The sequence below is a fragment of the Saccostrea echinata genome, unplaced genomic scaffold (genome assembly GCF_033153115.1).
Source record: "Saccostrea echinata isolate AGI-Se365-2 ecotype Australia unplaced genomic scaffold, CSIRO_AGI_Sech_v1 ptg000033l, whole genome shotgun sequence".
NCBI lineage: Eukaryota > Metazoa > Mollusca > Bivalvia > Ostreida > Ostreidae > Saccostrea > Saccostrea echinata.
The window spans coordinates 9,173,928-9,188,261 of record NW_026889782.1 but is presented as its reverse complement, the minus strand read 5'-3'; the positions used below and the strand labels follow the sequence as shown (position 1 = coordinate 9,188,261).

At 34.6% G+C, this 14,334-nt stretch overlaps 1 protein-coding gene across 1 annotated transcript; it reads left to right on the top strand.

Annotated features, from left to right (window-relative positions):
* Positions 1-875: 875 nt before the first annotated feature.
* Positions 876-13,050, top strand: LOC133198633 (hemicentin-2-like). Its single transcript, XM_061334677.1, has 13 exons — positions 876-1,003; positions 1,086-1,137; positions 1,559-1,638; positions 2,216-2,548; positions 2,844-3,036; positions 3,530-3,799; positions 5,177-5,458; positions 5,840-5,952; positions 6,167-6,308; positions 6,674-6,940; positions 7,710-7,776; positions 8,009-8,069; positions 12,935-13,050. Exons 1-13 carry the CDS (start codon positions 968-970, stop codon positions 13,040-13,042), a joined length of 2,004 nt encoding a protein of 667 aa, XP_061190661.1. The 5' UTR covers positions 876-967; the 3' UTR covers positions 13,043-13,050.
* Positions 13,051-14,334: the final 1,284 nt, after the last annotated feature.

Sequence of the window (14,334 nt, the reverse complement as noted above, 5' to 3'; positions counted from 1 at the left end):
TTTTAAAAGTTGTGAAATTCTTTTGAAATGCTACCCCATCTAGAGTGTTGGTCTGATTTCAATAAGACTGGTACACAAGTAGACAAACCATAAATTCATAATTCTCTATATCAGTTTTTGATTATGTTAAAGGCTTTGTCATAGTTACTAAAAAAAAAAGAATCTGTGTAATTCTTTCAAAATGCTGCCTTTCCTATACAGTTTCAGTCCAATTTCAATAAAACTCTACATATAAGTAGATTAAACTAAAATAAATATTTTTGTAGGATTATATACATCAGATTTTGATTTCGAAAAAAAAAAACCAGCGTTGCCATGGTAACAAAAATATTCATTTCTGCATTTTTTCATTCATACCAATACTCCTCCTACAGTTTCTGCTAGTCTCAGCAAGACTTGGTGCATAAGTAGTTCAATGAGTATGCCATAAATTTGTGCAATACGTACTTTTTTTAACAGCAAAATGGACTTATGGTTGAAACAATCAACAACGACGGATTACGTTTACGGAGAAACGTTAAGGCAAGTACATTTACCTGAAATTGAAGCTCTTCAGTTTAAATATGAATTCTTTTTTCAGAAAATGATTTGGAACAAAGATTTTATAAGAAGTTTAAGAAAACTTACTATGAAACTTTTGAACAATTTTAACTCGCTTAGTTCTAGGTTTATGACTACAACAAAGAAACGTATATTTTTGAAAATATTTTCGACAAAAATGTACATAATCACTGCAAGAAAACTGATAGAGAAACTTTGAATTACACCAACTCTTTTATAAATTAATGATTATTTGCGTTAAGGACAGTGGTCTACAAGGTATTTTGTAAAATCTATTCCCTTTCAGACAAACGTCGAAAACGACATTGATACTATAAGTAATTTTGTGAGAGAGATTACCGATTTCCTTAAAGCAGACGACACAGAACGAGCGCGAAAACTACGCCAAAGCACCACTGGTAATGAAATGGCGCAGATATTTGAACAACTTGCAAATTCTGAGGTAGGGAGTCAAATATAAATAAATGTAGATGCAAAGCTGCAATGATCCAAAAGTAGACGAATATAAAATGATTCACTTTCAGCTTGCCATTTTCAACAAATATTGTGGACAGAACAGCACAATATGCCTACCAGGTATGTTTTTAACTTTGTAAAATTCTACAAAAACTAACAAACTGTTATTCATTAAGATAATATGGTCGGCTATTTTGCATAAATTTCGACACCAAGAAGTACTTGGCATGCATTTTCTGCAAAAGTTGTTATTCTGAAAATTGCACATCATCTTTCGACAACTAAAAGTTGGTCACAAGTTGCTGCGAATGTCAACAGCGTATATAGGCTAATCAAGCACGTAGCTAAGAGATCCTTTGGTGGCTGCTCTCAATGTGATTGTAAAACGGCTCTACAATGTTAATAGCAATAGATCTTTGGAAAAACTTAAAGTTGACCAAAAGAAGCTGCACATATGTCAGCAGTTAACACTGTGCATAGGCCCACATAGGCTGACGGTGATTGATAAATGGCTCTACATGTACAATGTTAATTTTAATAGGGCCCAAGGGTGAGAAAGGAGACGCGGGGCTTGCTGGAACTGCGGGTATAAAGGGGGATACTGGTTCACCAGGTGAGAAGGTATGGCCATGTCTTCCCTCCCTGAAACATAAGAATACCTGGTCCATGTTGATATATACTTACTCATGAAAAAGGCGTCGGTTTAAGAATTTTTTTTCTAGTTCTGAGCGGGGGTGCAAGTGGCGATATAAAATGTTTATATTAGTAATGATTTGTAAAAGGATGTTTGTCTCTTTCACTCCCTATATGCTACATGAATATCATGTTGTACCCTATTAATAGGCAGTAAATGCAAAATTGTATCAAAGTGCACAATTTTGTTATGGCATTTTAGTATCCTTGCATTGAGACTATTGCCTTATTTAAAGAATAAGTAACAAAAAAGTATTTATGAGGAAGTTTTGAATAATGTAAGACATGTTTTTAAAAAAAATTAAATATTCATTCAACCTTTAGACCAGAATTCAAGGCACAGTTTGCTTATAAACATATTTGCTTATTTTTTAGAACAGTAAAATAACTTAAAGGGATATAACTGCTGTCTCTTTAGTTGCATTATAGGGAATGTTGCTTTGTTTCCTCCTAATTACTAGTCTGTTTATTTTATAAATTCTTTAATCATGTTCAACATTTTCAGGGGTCAAAGGGCGATTTAGGTTTACCCGGCCTTAAAGGTCTAAAAGGAGAACCGGGATTGCTCGGTTTCCCAGGGGTAAAAGGTGACAAGGGTGAAGCTGGTACCCCGGGGAGGAGCGGCCCGGCGGGAATAAAAGGTGACAAAGGTGATAAAGGAGACATGGGCTTAGAGGGTCCACCTGGAAAAGACGGATCCCCAGGACAACCAGGGGTCAAAGGTGAAAAAGGTCGAGTAGGTGACCCTGGCATGTTAGGACCCAAGGGAGACCGAGGAGATTTTGGTCCACCGGGAATTCCCGGGGCCAAGGGAGCTGCAGGATTCCCAGGGTTAAAGGTTAAATCATGTTTGTTTGTTTGTTGTTGTAGTTGCTGTTGTTGTTATTATTTTTTTTTTTTACCACATATGTATCTTGGATATTAAGTGCCCTCTATTTTTAATCTAAATATATTGCAGGTTTAGAAAAAAAATCCGGTATTCACAATATTTCATATAACATGCAAAATTTCATTCCGATACTAGCTTCAAAAATTTTGATAAGCATAAATTGAATGATAAAAGATTTGGTAAAAGATTCAAAACTTCTTTGCATTCAAAATATACAATGTATGCATCTTCTTTTATGTTTAAGGGTGACAAAGGAGAATCAGGAGCATCTGGGGCACCTGGCCCTCCAGGGGTACGTGGGGAAAAAGGTGACCCAGGGGTCAACGGTTCAAGTGGTCCTCAAGGTCAGAAAGGGGAGGCGGGAGCAAAGGGGGATCGTGGAGAGGTTGTGACTGTGCAGTCTGCACATCCAGTATCCTCATGTTGTGATAGTCTAGGTAATGAGTGCAGGAGAGAGAGAGAGAGAGAGAGAGAATTTTGTATCCATGCCAATCCAGCTTCTCATTCTGAACCTTGAAGGACATATATTTATATTCTATAGATTATGCTATAGACTAGTTACTCTGGAAAATCATTTATAGAAAAAAAATATAATTGTGTGGTAAACAGAAATGAATAAGCATAAGCTGGTTGTGTGGGGATTTTTAGTCAGACAGACACCCAACCATTGAGGCACCCACCTCAGAGCATTCCTAGCTCCTAATCATTGAGGCATCCACCTATAGCATTCATAGCACCTAACAATTTAGACACACACACACACACCTCTACACTCTTGACTGTCTTTTGATTTTTTTTTAATGATATAGTTTATGATTTTTTTAAAAAGAAAAGGTTGCCTGCGTCTCAGTTGACACTAATTTACTGGGGGTGAAAAATATCAATGTTATCCTCATGTACATGTAATATTTTTATATTCATTTATTTCAGAAAGACCATATTTCAATCAAACAATAGAAGAGATTCATGCTCTTGAGGGAACAACCATCACTTTGCATTGCAATGCTCATGGTCACCCCAAACCAAAAGTGGAATGGATATTAGCCTCCAAAAATGGATCATCAAGTGTTTTACCCTTTTCCAGCGCAGAAACTCTTAATTTGGCCAATCTCGATCCCGACAAAGATTCAGGAACCTACATGTGCACAGCGTCCAGCGCGCTTGGTCAAGCCTCGAAAACAGTGCAACTAAATGTATATGGTATGTTTTTTCTTATTAAATTATATTAACTGTCTATATCATTTTTGAACTTACATACATCTGTCACCGAGGAACAGGCACCAGTAGATAAGGGGATCTAACTCTGACACTGCGCTAACTAAGAGACAGGGGGTCAGCCTATGTTTAGGCTTAACAACACCAAGATCGAATATGCATAGGGCTATATAACTCGAAGGCAGCTAGACAGTTTTTTTTTTTAATACAATTTAGTAGGTTACAACTTAGTTCAATTACGGTATAAACTATGATCAAATAAAACAAAGCCAAAACAAATAAATTGAAGTATGAATTGGGAGATTTTAGTTGGTAGATAAAATAAAAAGTGAAATAAACTTTTAAAATAATAAAATAAATTTAGCCGGCACACTACTTAGTCTACTGGCAGACTGGTGGACAGTCTCTTAGATAGCCAGTGTAATAGACATATAAAGCAGTGTGTCGTAGAATGTTCCAAAATATTCTGACTGTAGAATAAATTTCTAACAGTATATTTACAATGAAGGGGTTAATCAAGTATAATTATAAATAAGACATAGAGTCGCTCTTGATGACTACTCAGATAATTATTTAAGCTTAAACGGAGCTCGAGTGACCATATGCCATTAATTACAGATATTTATCTTAACAGATTGAGTTTTGTCAAATGTTTGTCATAACACATATGAGTATAATTAATTAATTTTCTTTCAAAGTCAAATCTTAAATATCAATTAAACTTTAAAGTCAAATCCTAAATAGTTAAAAAAAGATATCTTTACACAAAATAACACACTAAATAGTTAAAAAAAATATCTTTACACAACATAACACACTATGACACATTGTATTTTAAGTATTGCACGTTTTTAAAGCGTAAAACTAAAAAGAGTTTAACTTTAGATTTTTCTTTTCATATTCGATGAAAAAATTCCATGAAATAAACTGTCCACTACCAGATTAAGATTTTTTAATTTGAATTTATATATGACAATTTTTAGTCATATACTAATTTAAAGTTAAAAGAAATAAATTTGGTAGGGAGCAAAGGATGCACATATACATGCATGACATAACATAGAAAAGATACGTTATTGGATAGAATCATGAGATGTGTATTGCAAGATATAAAATGGAAAATCATTTACGGTAAATAAAGTTTTTGCAACAAATGGTGACGATTCTTTAAAGTTTTCAGCCAGAAAAAATTATCTACGTTTAAATATAAAGGAAAGCCTTTTTCACTAAATCTTTGTCACAAGGTGAAACTCATGACCCGAAACAACTACATTTTAGTCATTTCAATACAAAAAAACACCCTTTTAAATTTGTGAACTCTCGAATGTACTTGGAGTATATATTCATTTTATTATTTTACAGAACACATCAAAATAGTGGACCCCATTTCAAACCATACTTTACTCGTGGGTCAGAACGTCGTGTTCGAATGCAAATTCGGCGGTGAACCCAAACCTGCAGTTTCATGGTATCACGTAAATAAGGACGGTACACGAACTAAGATCACGGACGGCGTTATAGAGATTCCTGGGGGTTCCCAGTTGGGGATTCCCTCTGTCGGGTTGGGTGACAGAGGGGAGTATGTATGCGAAGCGACCAATGGAGTGGAAACTATTTCTGAGCATGCGTATCTGATGACACAAGGTTTGTATATGTCTGTTTCCATTTTATATGGTTTAACGCCCTCCCTTTGTATTCAGAGAATATTCATCTAGATCTGGGTAATACATGTAGTTTGCTAAAATGGCTCTTGTTGATCAATCAAGGAATCAGCAACCATAGAGGATAAATACTTGAATAAATACTTCTATGATGTCTTTCGAATGTAAAACCTCGGCTTATTGGTTGGTTGACTTCATTGATGGTATTCGATGTCTTTTATCTAAGTACCTGTACATGTACTTTAGATGGGGATATAGGTACCCTCTCAATAAATCCATACGAATAGCAAATAATACTCGCTCTACCGGAAACGTTTGCTTTCTTTCAGTTTACATTGTTCATGTTGTTATTCCATTTTCTTAGGTCCACCTTCAATAACACAACCAGCCCCGGTGACCGGACTTGTGGGACACAATATCACACTTCACTGTGACGTACAGGGAGAACCAAAACCTATAACAACATGGATAGCGCCAGTTAGTATCAAAACGTATCCGACTTAGAACCATTTAAAGATGTGTCAGTCGATGACATAAAGTTTACTACTCTATTTTTAGGAGTTAAACGTAAAATTTAATCTCCATAGGCCATTATGCCTAACGTGTATATATTTATAAAGTGTATCTTTCAGATTTATCTATTTAGTATCATAACTTTTAACTTTCCTGCTCTCTATCTCTCTCTCTCTAGCCAAACGTCAACAACGCCTACGAGGATAAGAAGGGTGACCTGGTCCTGTTAAATCTACAGACGGGAGACGCTGGGTCCTATATCTGTTGGGCCACGAACTCATTCGGAACCGTCAGCTCCGTGGTCTCTCTGGTGGTACATGGTAACTTTTATTCACCTTGCTTCATATAGTTCCCATGATGATTGCATGCCGGTTCCCACTTTTCTATCTTATACGTCGATTAATCAGACAAGAGCGCGTACTCCGAATGTGAACACAATAACTATATCTAAATGAACCTGTTACCCAAATGTAGTTCCGTAGTTGTACATGTACTTGAATGACGAACACTCTGACTCTAGCTTATCATTTTCATTTTACTTTGAAGTATATGTGCTGCATGGTTCTTAATATCTTGATATACAAGAAGGGTAAGGCATTTTGTGTAGGTGCATAATAGGCACTAATGTCAGTAAGGATTCTATATTTGTATTTAAATATATAAACCATGGGTTAATTAATTAAAGGTCCCGGAAAGGTTGAGATAGCCGGTAACCACAAAATACCTGTAAAACCATCCACCACTAGCTTTGCCATCGACTGCAAAGCCACTGGAGAAGCGCCACTGAATGTTCAGTGGTACCATGATGGTAAACCTGTGTCACCTGACCCTACCCACGTGGTTCTACCAGACCACACCCTACTTGTCCTGTCAGTCAACCGGCCTGCAGACTATGGTCGTTATGTGTGTGTGGCGTCCAACATTTACGGCTCCGACAATGCAACTGCTTTTGGTAAGGATAAAAAAGAATTCTATGTAAAGTTAAAGAATGTGTGACCTTTTATTTTGGTAAGATTAAAAAAAATTCTGTCTAAAATTAATTAAAGAATGTGTGACCTTTTTAGGATTGAAAAAGGTTGGTAAAAGGTCAATGTTTTGAAAAAAAGACGAACTAGAAGCGGGGCAGGGTAAATGGGAGTTGATAATGAGAAAAGTAAGAGTGGTAGGAGGGGCTTATGGAGGGGAGTGGTAAGGAGGATGGGAAAAGAAGGTGATAAATAATAAAAGGAAGAGAAAAAAATGAAATAGGTGAAGATAACGTAACAGTGACCGATTTCAGAAAACCTACAAACAATAAAAATCTGTGAACATGGCATAAAACATTGGCTTCTGAAATTGCAGAGCTGGGATCAGGTGCCTACGAGGAGGAGAAAATCCCTTGAAGATCGGTCGCACCCGCTATGAGCCCTATGTATTGTTCAGGTAGAGGGAATAATTCGTAGTCATATTGAGTATAAAAACAAAGGCCTAACAATTGGTATGAAATATGTCAGTCAAAATACGACCCGATGTTAGGTTGAAAAGAGAAAGGAATAAGTGGAGGTGAAAGAAGGGAAGGAAGATGAAAGAATGGTATACTACTGGTTTCTTACCACATGCAAACTTATTCCTTCAGATGTACATTGTATCTGATTCATTAGTATTATCATAAATAGCTACACGTCCGTTCATTTACATTACATTAAAAATTATGATTTTTTTCATGAGAAGTACTTTTGCAGTGTACGAGGACAAGGGAACGGTAACATGTGATGTTCCTTTTACACAATGTCCTGGTAAACTGTGTGGGTAAGTTATATGTTATTACAAATTCTACAAATGTTGGACAAAGGATTATTTGAGATTGGAATTTTTAGACATCTGTTAAAAATGAAATAGGCCTGATATGGTTCTCACTTACCAATCAATTCAATATAAAGTGGACAAAAACATGTACCTGTATACTTGAGGTTGATCCTCGTTTAGATTTATAGTAGAATTGTTGCTTTACGGTTGCTGAAGATTTTCGTTTTTGTTTCAGGGCGACGTGTCCCTCTGGCTGTCAACTACGAATTGTTGATGGAACTCTTTCTTATCCAGCGGTAATAAAATTCTTCAGTACTAAAAAATCACATATTTTCGTGGGATCAAATTTTCCTGGTGTGAGGAAAAAATATTAGTTCGTGGGGATTTGATTTTGTGGTTTATTTATTATTTATTTCGAATTATATATTCTGTGGGGGACTCGAATTCGTTGGTCTCTGTATATATACCACGAAAACAAAAGAAAAACCCACAGCAAAATTTAGTGATTTTACAGTTTATTGCGCATAAAGTACATACATTTACTTTCACGATTTAAAATAGCCTTTATCAAAATTATTTAGATCCTACTGGTAAGATATTGACATCTACGATTTCAAGTTGAATCAAATTTGAATTCAATATACAGTATACAAAAATTCTACAACAAAAAACGATGCAAATACATGAAATATATGGAAATAACGAACAGTATTCAAGCTCAAAAGTCCATTATACAATACAAAATAGGAGCAGAGCAAACACGGACCTCCAAACATCAGAGGTGGGATCAGGTGCCATGGAGGAGTGAGCATCCCCTGCCGACCGGTCACACCCGCCGTGTGCTCCTTGTCATGATCGGTAAATAACGGAAAAATCCGTCGACAATTCAGTGTGTAAATAATGGCCTAACAATTAGTATGAAAAACGTACATGTATTGAAATAAGAATATGTACTTTATGTAAGTAATCATTATTGAATATGTGTTAATGCAGGGGTTTGTTTCCCCCCCCCCCCCAAAAAAAAAAACTATAAGCCTATACGCAAATACACAAGTGCGTACACATCATTTTCAGAAAAAAAGATAAGAAAAAGAGAGAATTATTTGGAGAAAAAAATCTCAGTACCATCTGGACAACAAATATATGTGTTTCAAATTATTCTGTGTCATACTGTGTCGATTTAAATTTTAAATTATTATGGCTGTATGTTAAAATTTGAAATCTTTTATTGATTTATTTAATAACTACCAAATCCAAATAAATCATTCATTATTTTGTCATTTTTCTATCATACATTGATATTTTATTTATAGATGTTTGAAAAATTAAATTTCAGCCATATTGTTGAATGCTATGACCTACTAGTATGATTTACAATACGATATTTTTTTGTTCATAATTAAAATTTTGTATACGTGTTTTAAAACGTTAAGAATGATTATATGATACCAATTAATATATCGGTTAAAATTTTAGCCTCAATTATATGTACAATAAGTTTCCATGGAATATTAAATTTCGTTAAAACAATAAATATTACTATGTCTTTTATTTCCTAAACAAAAACTAAATGGCATAATTTTTATATATTTCAAGAAAATGAATGAAATATTTGGTAAAACTCCGGAGCTTCTGGGCCCTCACCAGCAGGCACGTAGTATCAGGGGAGCTACTTGTTCCCAAAACCTAACCTTTTACTATTGAAAATGTACATTGAAAGGGTGGACCCCCACTGTTTGTTGCACAATTGTTAAATCATGGTAATTTGGTGATGTATTAATAAAAATTTGGTTAACTTTGTGAAAGATGGACACCCCCCCCCCTTCAACAAACACACTCGCACAAGAAATAGGACTTCGAATTTTGACAATCTTCCTTTTTCGTCCTTGCTTGACAAAATTTTTAAAGTTGTAATTATTTCCTGTCTGGCAAAAGCTATATTACGTGCCTGACCAGAGCCCTTAAACACTGGGGGGGGGAGGGGGGGGGCTCAAGACCGCCCCCACTCAACCCCCTGTCGTTCTCTGCGTACTCATTATTTCTATTCTGGCTACGCGCCTGCTAAGAATATTAAACTCTAAAAACATGTTTTTACCGATGAGAAATTAAGATACTGAAGTAAAAATATGCCTAGTTTATTAATCATTTATTAATGGATACATCTATATACTTACATTGTAGATGTACCAGGTGCTCTGGCCTTGTACAGGCATTGTAGAAGTGTCGTATGTTGCCTGTTCTGTCTCTTGAAATCGATATATAGCTTCAAGAGACATAAGTAATTCAAGTTAGATACTTTACGTACTGTCGTTAAAATGTAATTTACTATAAGAAATTTATAAATGTAAGGATCCATCCGTCTCGTATACACATCTTTTAGCATTTTTGGCTTGCAGGAATGCATTTGTTAGTCTTTGCTAAGACCATATGATTCAGAAGGGAGGGAGGAAGGGGGAGGGCAGGCAGATTTGGAAATAAATAATCTGTCCTCGACTGGCAAGAAAAGAAAACCTGTCCTTAATCATCTTGAAAATAAAAAAATCTGTCCGTAACTGGCGTGAAAATAAATAATCTGACTCGAAAAATTTTGCTACCCCCATTTTTCAAATCAGAATCAAATGGTAGTCCCCTTATTTGCCTAATACATCTAAAAAAAATCTATAAAAATCCCATTAATAGTGTATACACTTACATATGTTAATTTTGGTTAGCATGAAGGATAAGACTTCCAAGAAACATAAATATATTAGTTGGATTGGAAATCCCAGAATATACTCATAGCTCCCTTTCTAAGGAAGAGATCCTTCAAAATCACATGTCATTTTTAAATATCTTAAATTTTCTCAACATCCAAATTGATTTTAATTTATCATGTCTTAATACATGGATTCCAAAACTTCATAAATATCTTTACAAACAAAGATACATAGCGGGTTCTAGTAAAGGTTTTATCAAGCCTCTTTCTTTACTCTTCACGAAAATATTAACAACTGTTAATGAGAAACTTCTACTGTACTGTATAACAAACACATTTGAGAAGTGGTTTTAATCAAACGTGGAAACTGAAAAACGCAAAAGAACTTTTAGAAAATTTGAAATCACAAACGTTTGCCAAATTCATTAGTATCAAAACGTATGCTATGATTTTTCAACACTATACGCAATCATTTCCCACGATTAATTACAGACCATTCTCTTTAATATCATAAACACCTGTTTCTTCATGCTTTGCCATTGGTCATCAACAGACTTGTCAAAATTAAACCATTCTGATTCTACAGAAAGGTACTCTGAGGTGATTTTTTGAGATATAGCAACGATGTTTTATCATTTCACAATATAGATTTTGATTCCTACGTTGATTTGAAAAAGAAAAAAATCGAAAGAAAAGACACCAAAGAGTCGGTCAAATCTGTTTCATATTTGGATGTTTTACTAAAGATATTGATGGCAAACAAAAAAACTATACTTATAATAATCGTAATGACTTAATTCAACTTTTCTATCGTCAACTTCCCTTATTTATGTATCAATATACCATTATCACCTGCATATGGTATATATATCTTCCAGTTCATTCGATATGCAAGAGCATGTTCTACATACGAACGATTTCTAAACCGAGGAAGGCTACTGACCAATAATTTGATCATACATCTCGTTGAAGGTCAACATTTCGCAAATTCTGTGGTCAATATAATGACCTAGTTTACAAGTAAAATCTGTCATTAGGTCGGATATTTACTGACGCTTTCCCTACAGATTGTTTCTATTATTTTCATACTGAGTTGTCTACGTATTTTAAACATAAACAACCATAAACGACATAGGATTTTGGTTCAATATTCATTACATGTATAACATTTGAAATTAACAAATACAGTGTCTAAATATTCAAACATATTAATTTTAAAAGAAAGAAATTAATTAGGAATCTGTTCCTAACAAAATAATATTTAGAGCTACGATAAAGTTTTTGAGTGTATTTAAAACATTTAACGATTTTCACATTTGATAAATGCCCTAGAAATATTATATTTCGACACTGAATAAAAAACTTAAACAGAAATGAAAATTCTGAAGAACAAACAGAGTTCAAAACAAACGGAAATAGACGATTTTCAGGCCCGTAGGAAGCAATTTCAGTTTGGGGGGGCACAGCCAAACATTTTTCAGTTGACAGTTGAGGGGGCACTACCAAAATTTTCTGACAAGCAAAAAAAAAAAAAAAAAAAAAAAAAAAAAAAAAAAAAAAAAGGTCATCAGGCTGTTTTATTGAGGGGGCACATTCGCTTATAGTATCTATGTTTACTATAGTAATCTATATATCGGCAAAATTATTGGGGGGGGGGGGGGCACGCCCCCCCCCCGGTTTATACGGCCATGATTTTTTCAAGTGACACGTAAAAAATGACACATTTGATCAAGTATTTATTTACCACTCTTAGTTTATATCTATGTAATTTTTAACTTGCTATAACGGTTCAATTTTCTCCAATCCGGATGTTGTCTAATCCGGCCAAACATTTTGGAACCACTGGTCGCCGGATTAGACAAGTTTTACTGTAATTGGTACAGGGTATAAGGTCAAGCCCAATTAATAATTTTCCAAACAAAGTCCAGTAATTTGATGGGTAATTTTTTACAAAAACAACACAGGCAGTAACTGACATATACTTCCCGCGGTAGTGAAGCACTAACAATTACATTACTTTCTATAAGCACATGGAAAGTCAATCGTTTTTTGTTGAGGAAAATTAAAGATGAGAATTCCATCTCGTTAAATCACTCTTTTATTGCATTTATTTAATAATAATATTCGAATGTCGTTTCATTATTCGATCGTCTGTCCATTCGACTGATAGTCGAATAGTCGACTATTCGTTGACATCCCTAGTATTTTTCTGTTCACCCGATAATGATAAGGAGCTCTCGGCGGATGTGGCCGGTCGAAGAAGGATGCTTACTCCTCTATGGCACCTTATCCAACCTCAGATATTTTCAGGGATCCGTGCTTACTCAGCTTTCAATTTTGTAATGTTTAGTTGGACTTTTGAGCATTATTACCGATCGTTATCCTCATATTTCTTTAGCAAAGTTTAAACAGAGTTTAGAAAATTACTTAGAGTTGAAGAAAAAATTCTGCATTTGCCATTTACAGTCTGAACCGCTGTGTTCGAGTGCAATACAAAGTGGGGCAATCAAAAGCAACGGCGGGGTGGTCACGTGGCAGACGGCGGGAAACACAGCAACAATACAGATGAGATGACAGACCTATGCATAGTAAGTGCTTTTAACTTTGTCCATATATTTTTTCAACAAAGTTTCTGCCCTCCAGAGGTGAAAAAGAATATAGGTTTTGATTTTACTAAGCTACGTGAGAATTTCATTTCTTTTCAAAGTTACTACTTAGGTCATGTACGTATTTTAATTTTCTTATTAAAAATCAGGTAAAGACAAAATAATAAATCAAAGAAAGCCAGAAAAACGAATTTTTGTGATATTTTCATATTTAAAAAACTTTTACAAACTAATTAATGAAATTTAGGAGGAAAAGAGTATATATTTTGAGTCTGTGAGAATAAAATGTATTGTTTCTTTCATGGACGAAAACAAATATGAATTTGAAAGCAATAATATATTTTTATTCAAGAAAATCCGGACTCATTCAATAAATTTTGATTATTTTCGGAAATAGATGTAATTTTCTTTTCTCTTTACAGACAATTGGGTGTGAAGAAAAATATATGTGGAGGAGAATAAAAACTTATTTATTTGTGTTTTATTTGAAATTATATTTTTTTGTATACTGTATAATCACTTATTTTCGTGAGGTCATTTTTGTGGTTTATGCCCCCCCCCCCCCAAAAAAAAATATGATTTGGGGCGATTTAATTTCGTGATTGGTAGACGAGGTAATGGTCTTTTTTTCTTTTTTTTTTTAATTTTCACAATTCGTGGAGGACATGAATTTGTGGATCTTCTCATATCAAGAAAACATCGGATACATGAAATTTTAACGCTAAAATACGGCTGGAATATTGCCTCGGCGTTTAATAATCAATCAATCAATCTATCACAAAAACAAATCTCCACGAAAATTAGTACTATAACAGAATATTTTTTTTATCCTTTTTTCATCTATTTAAACAACGATTTTGTGTGCATTTTACGATGCTAGTATACTAGTTTACTATGCATGTATAAAAATTGAGGCACTGTTGCGGGTAATTGGAGACACTTTGACAAATGGGTCGGAGCCTGTGCGTATTTTTTAACGTTATCGATAGACGCCCCAGACTGTGATTTTTGACTACAGAAATGTAGTAACTTGTGTGTCAAGGGGCAAAAGTGGGATACATTTTTATCCATATGAAGACAAGTTTTCTGTCTTTATTTTATTTCTTTTTGCTTGTAATATATGTTAGTAAAGTAAATTGTCTCATCCAAAAGAATTTAAGTCTACATATGGACATCTTTCTTGTTCCAAACACATGGCATCAGAATTAAGTACACTGGATACACTATTTCCCTCTTATCGGAAACGTTGCTGAAAGGATC

Excerpts from the sequence above, each read along its gene's own strand:
- LOC133198633 (XM_061334677.1), top strand. The coding sequence starts at position 968 with ATGGCGCAGATATTTGAACAACTTGCAAATTCTGAG. Across the intron at positions 1,639-2,215 it reads CTGGTTCACCAGGTGAGAAG|GGGTCAAAGGGCGATTTAGG; the intron begins GTATGGCCATGT and ends CAACATTTTCAG. Across the intron at positions 2,549-2,843 it reads CAGGATTCCCAGGGTTAAAG|GGTGACAAAGGAGAATCAGG; the intron begins GTTAAATCATGT and ends TTTATGTTTAAG.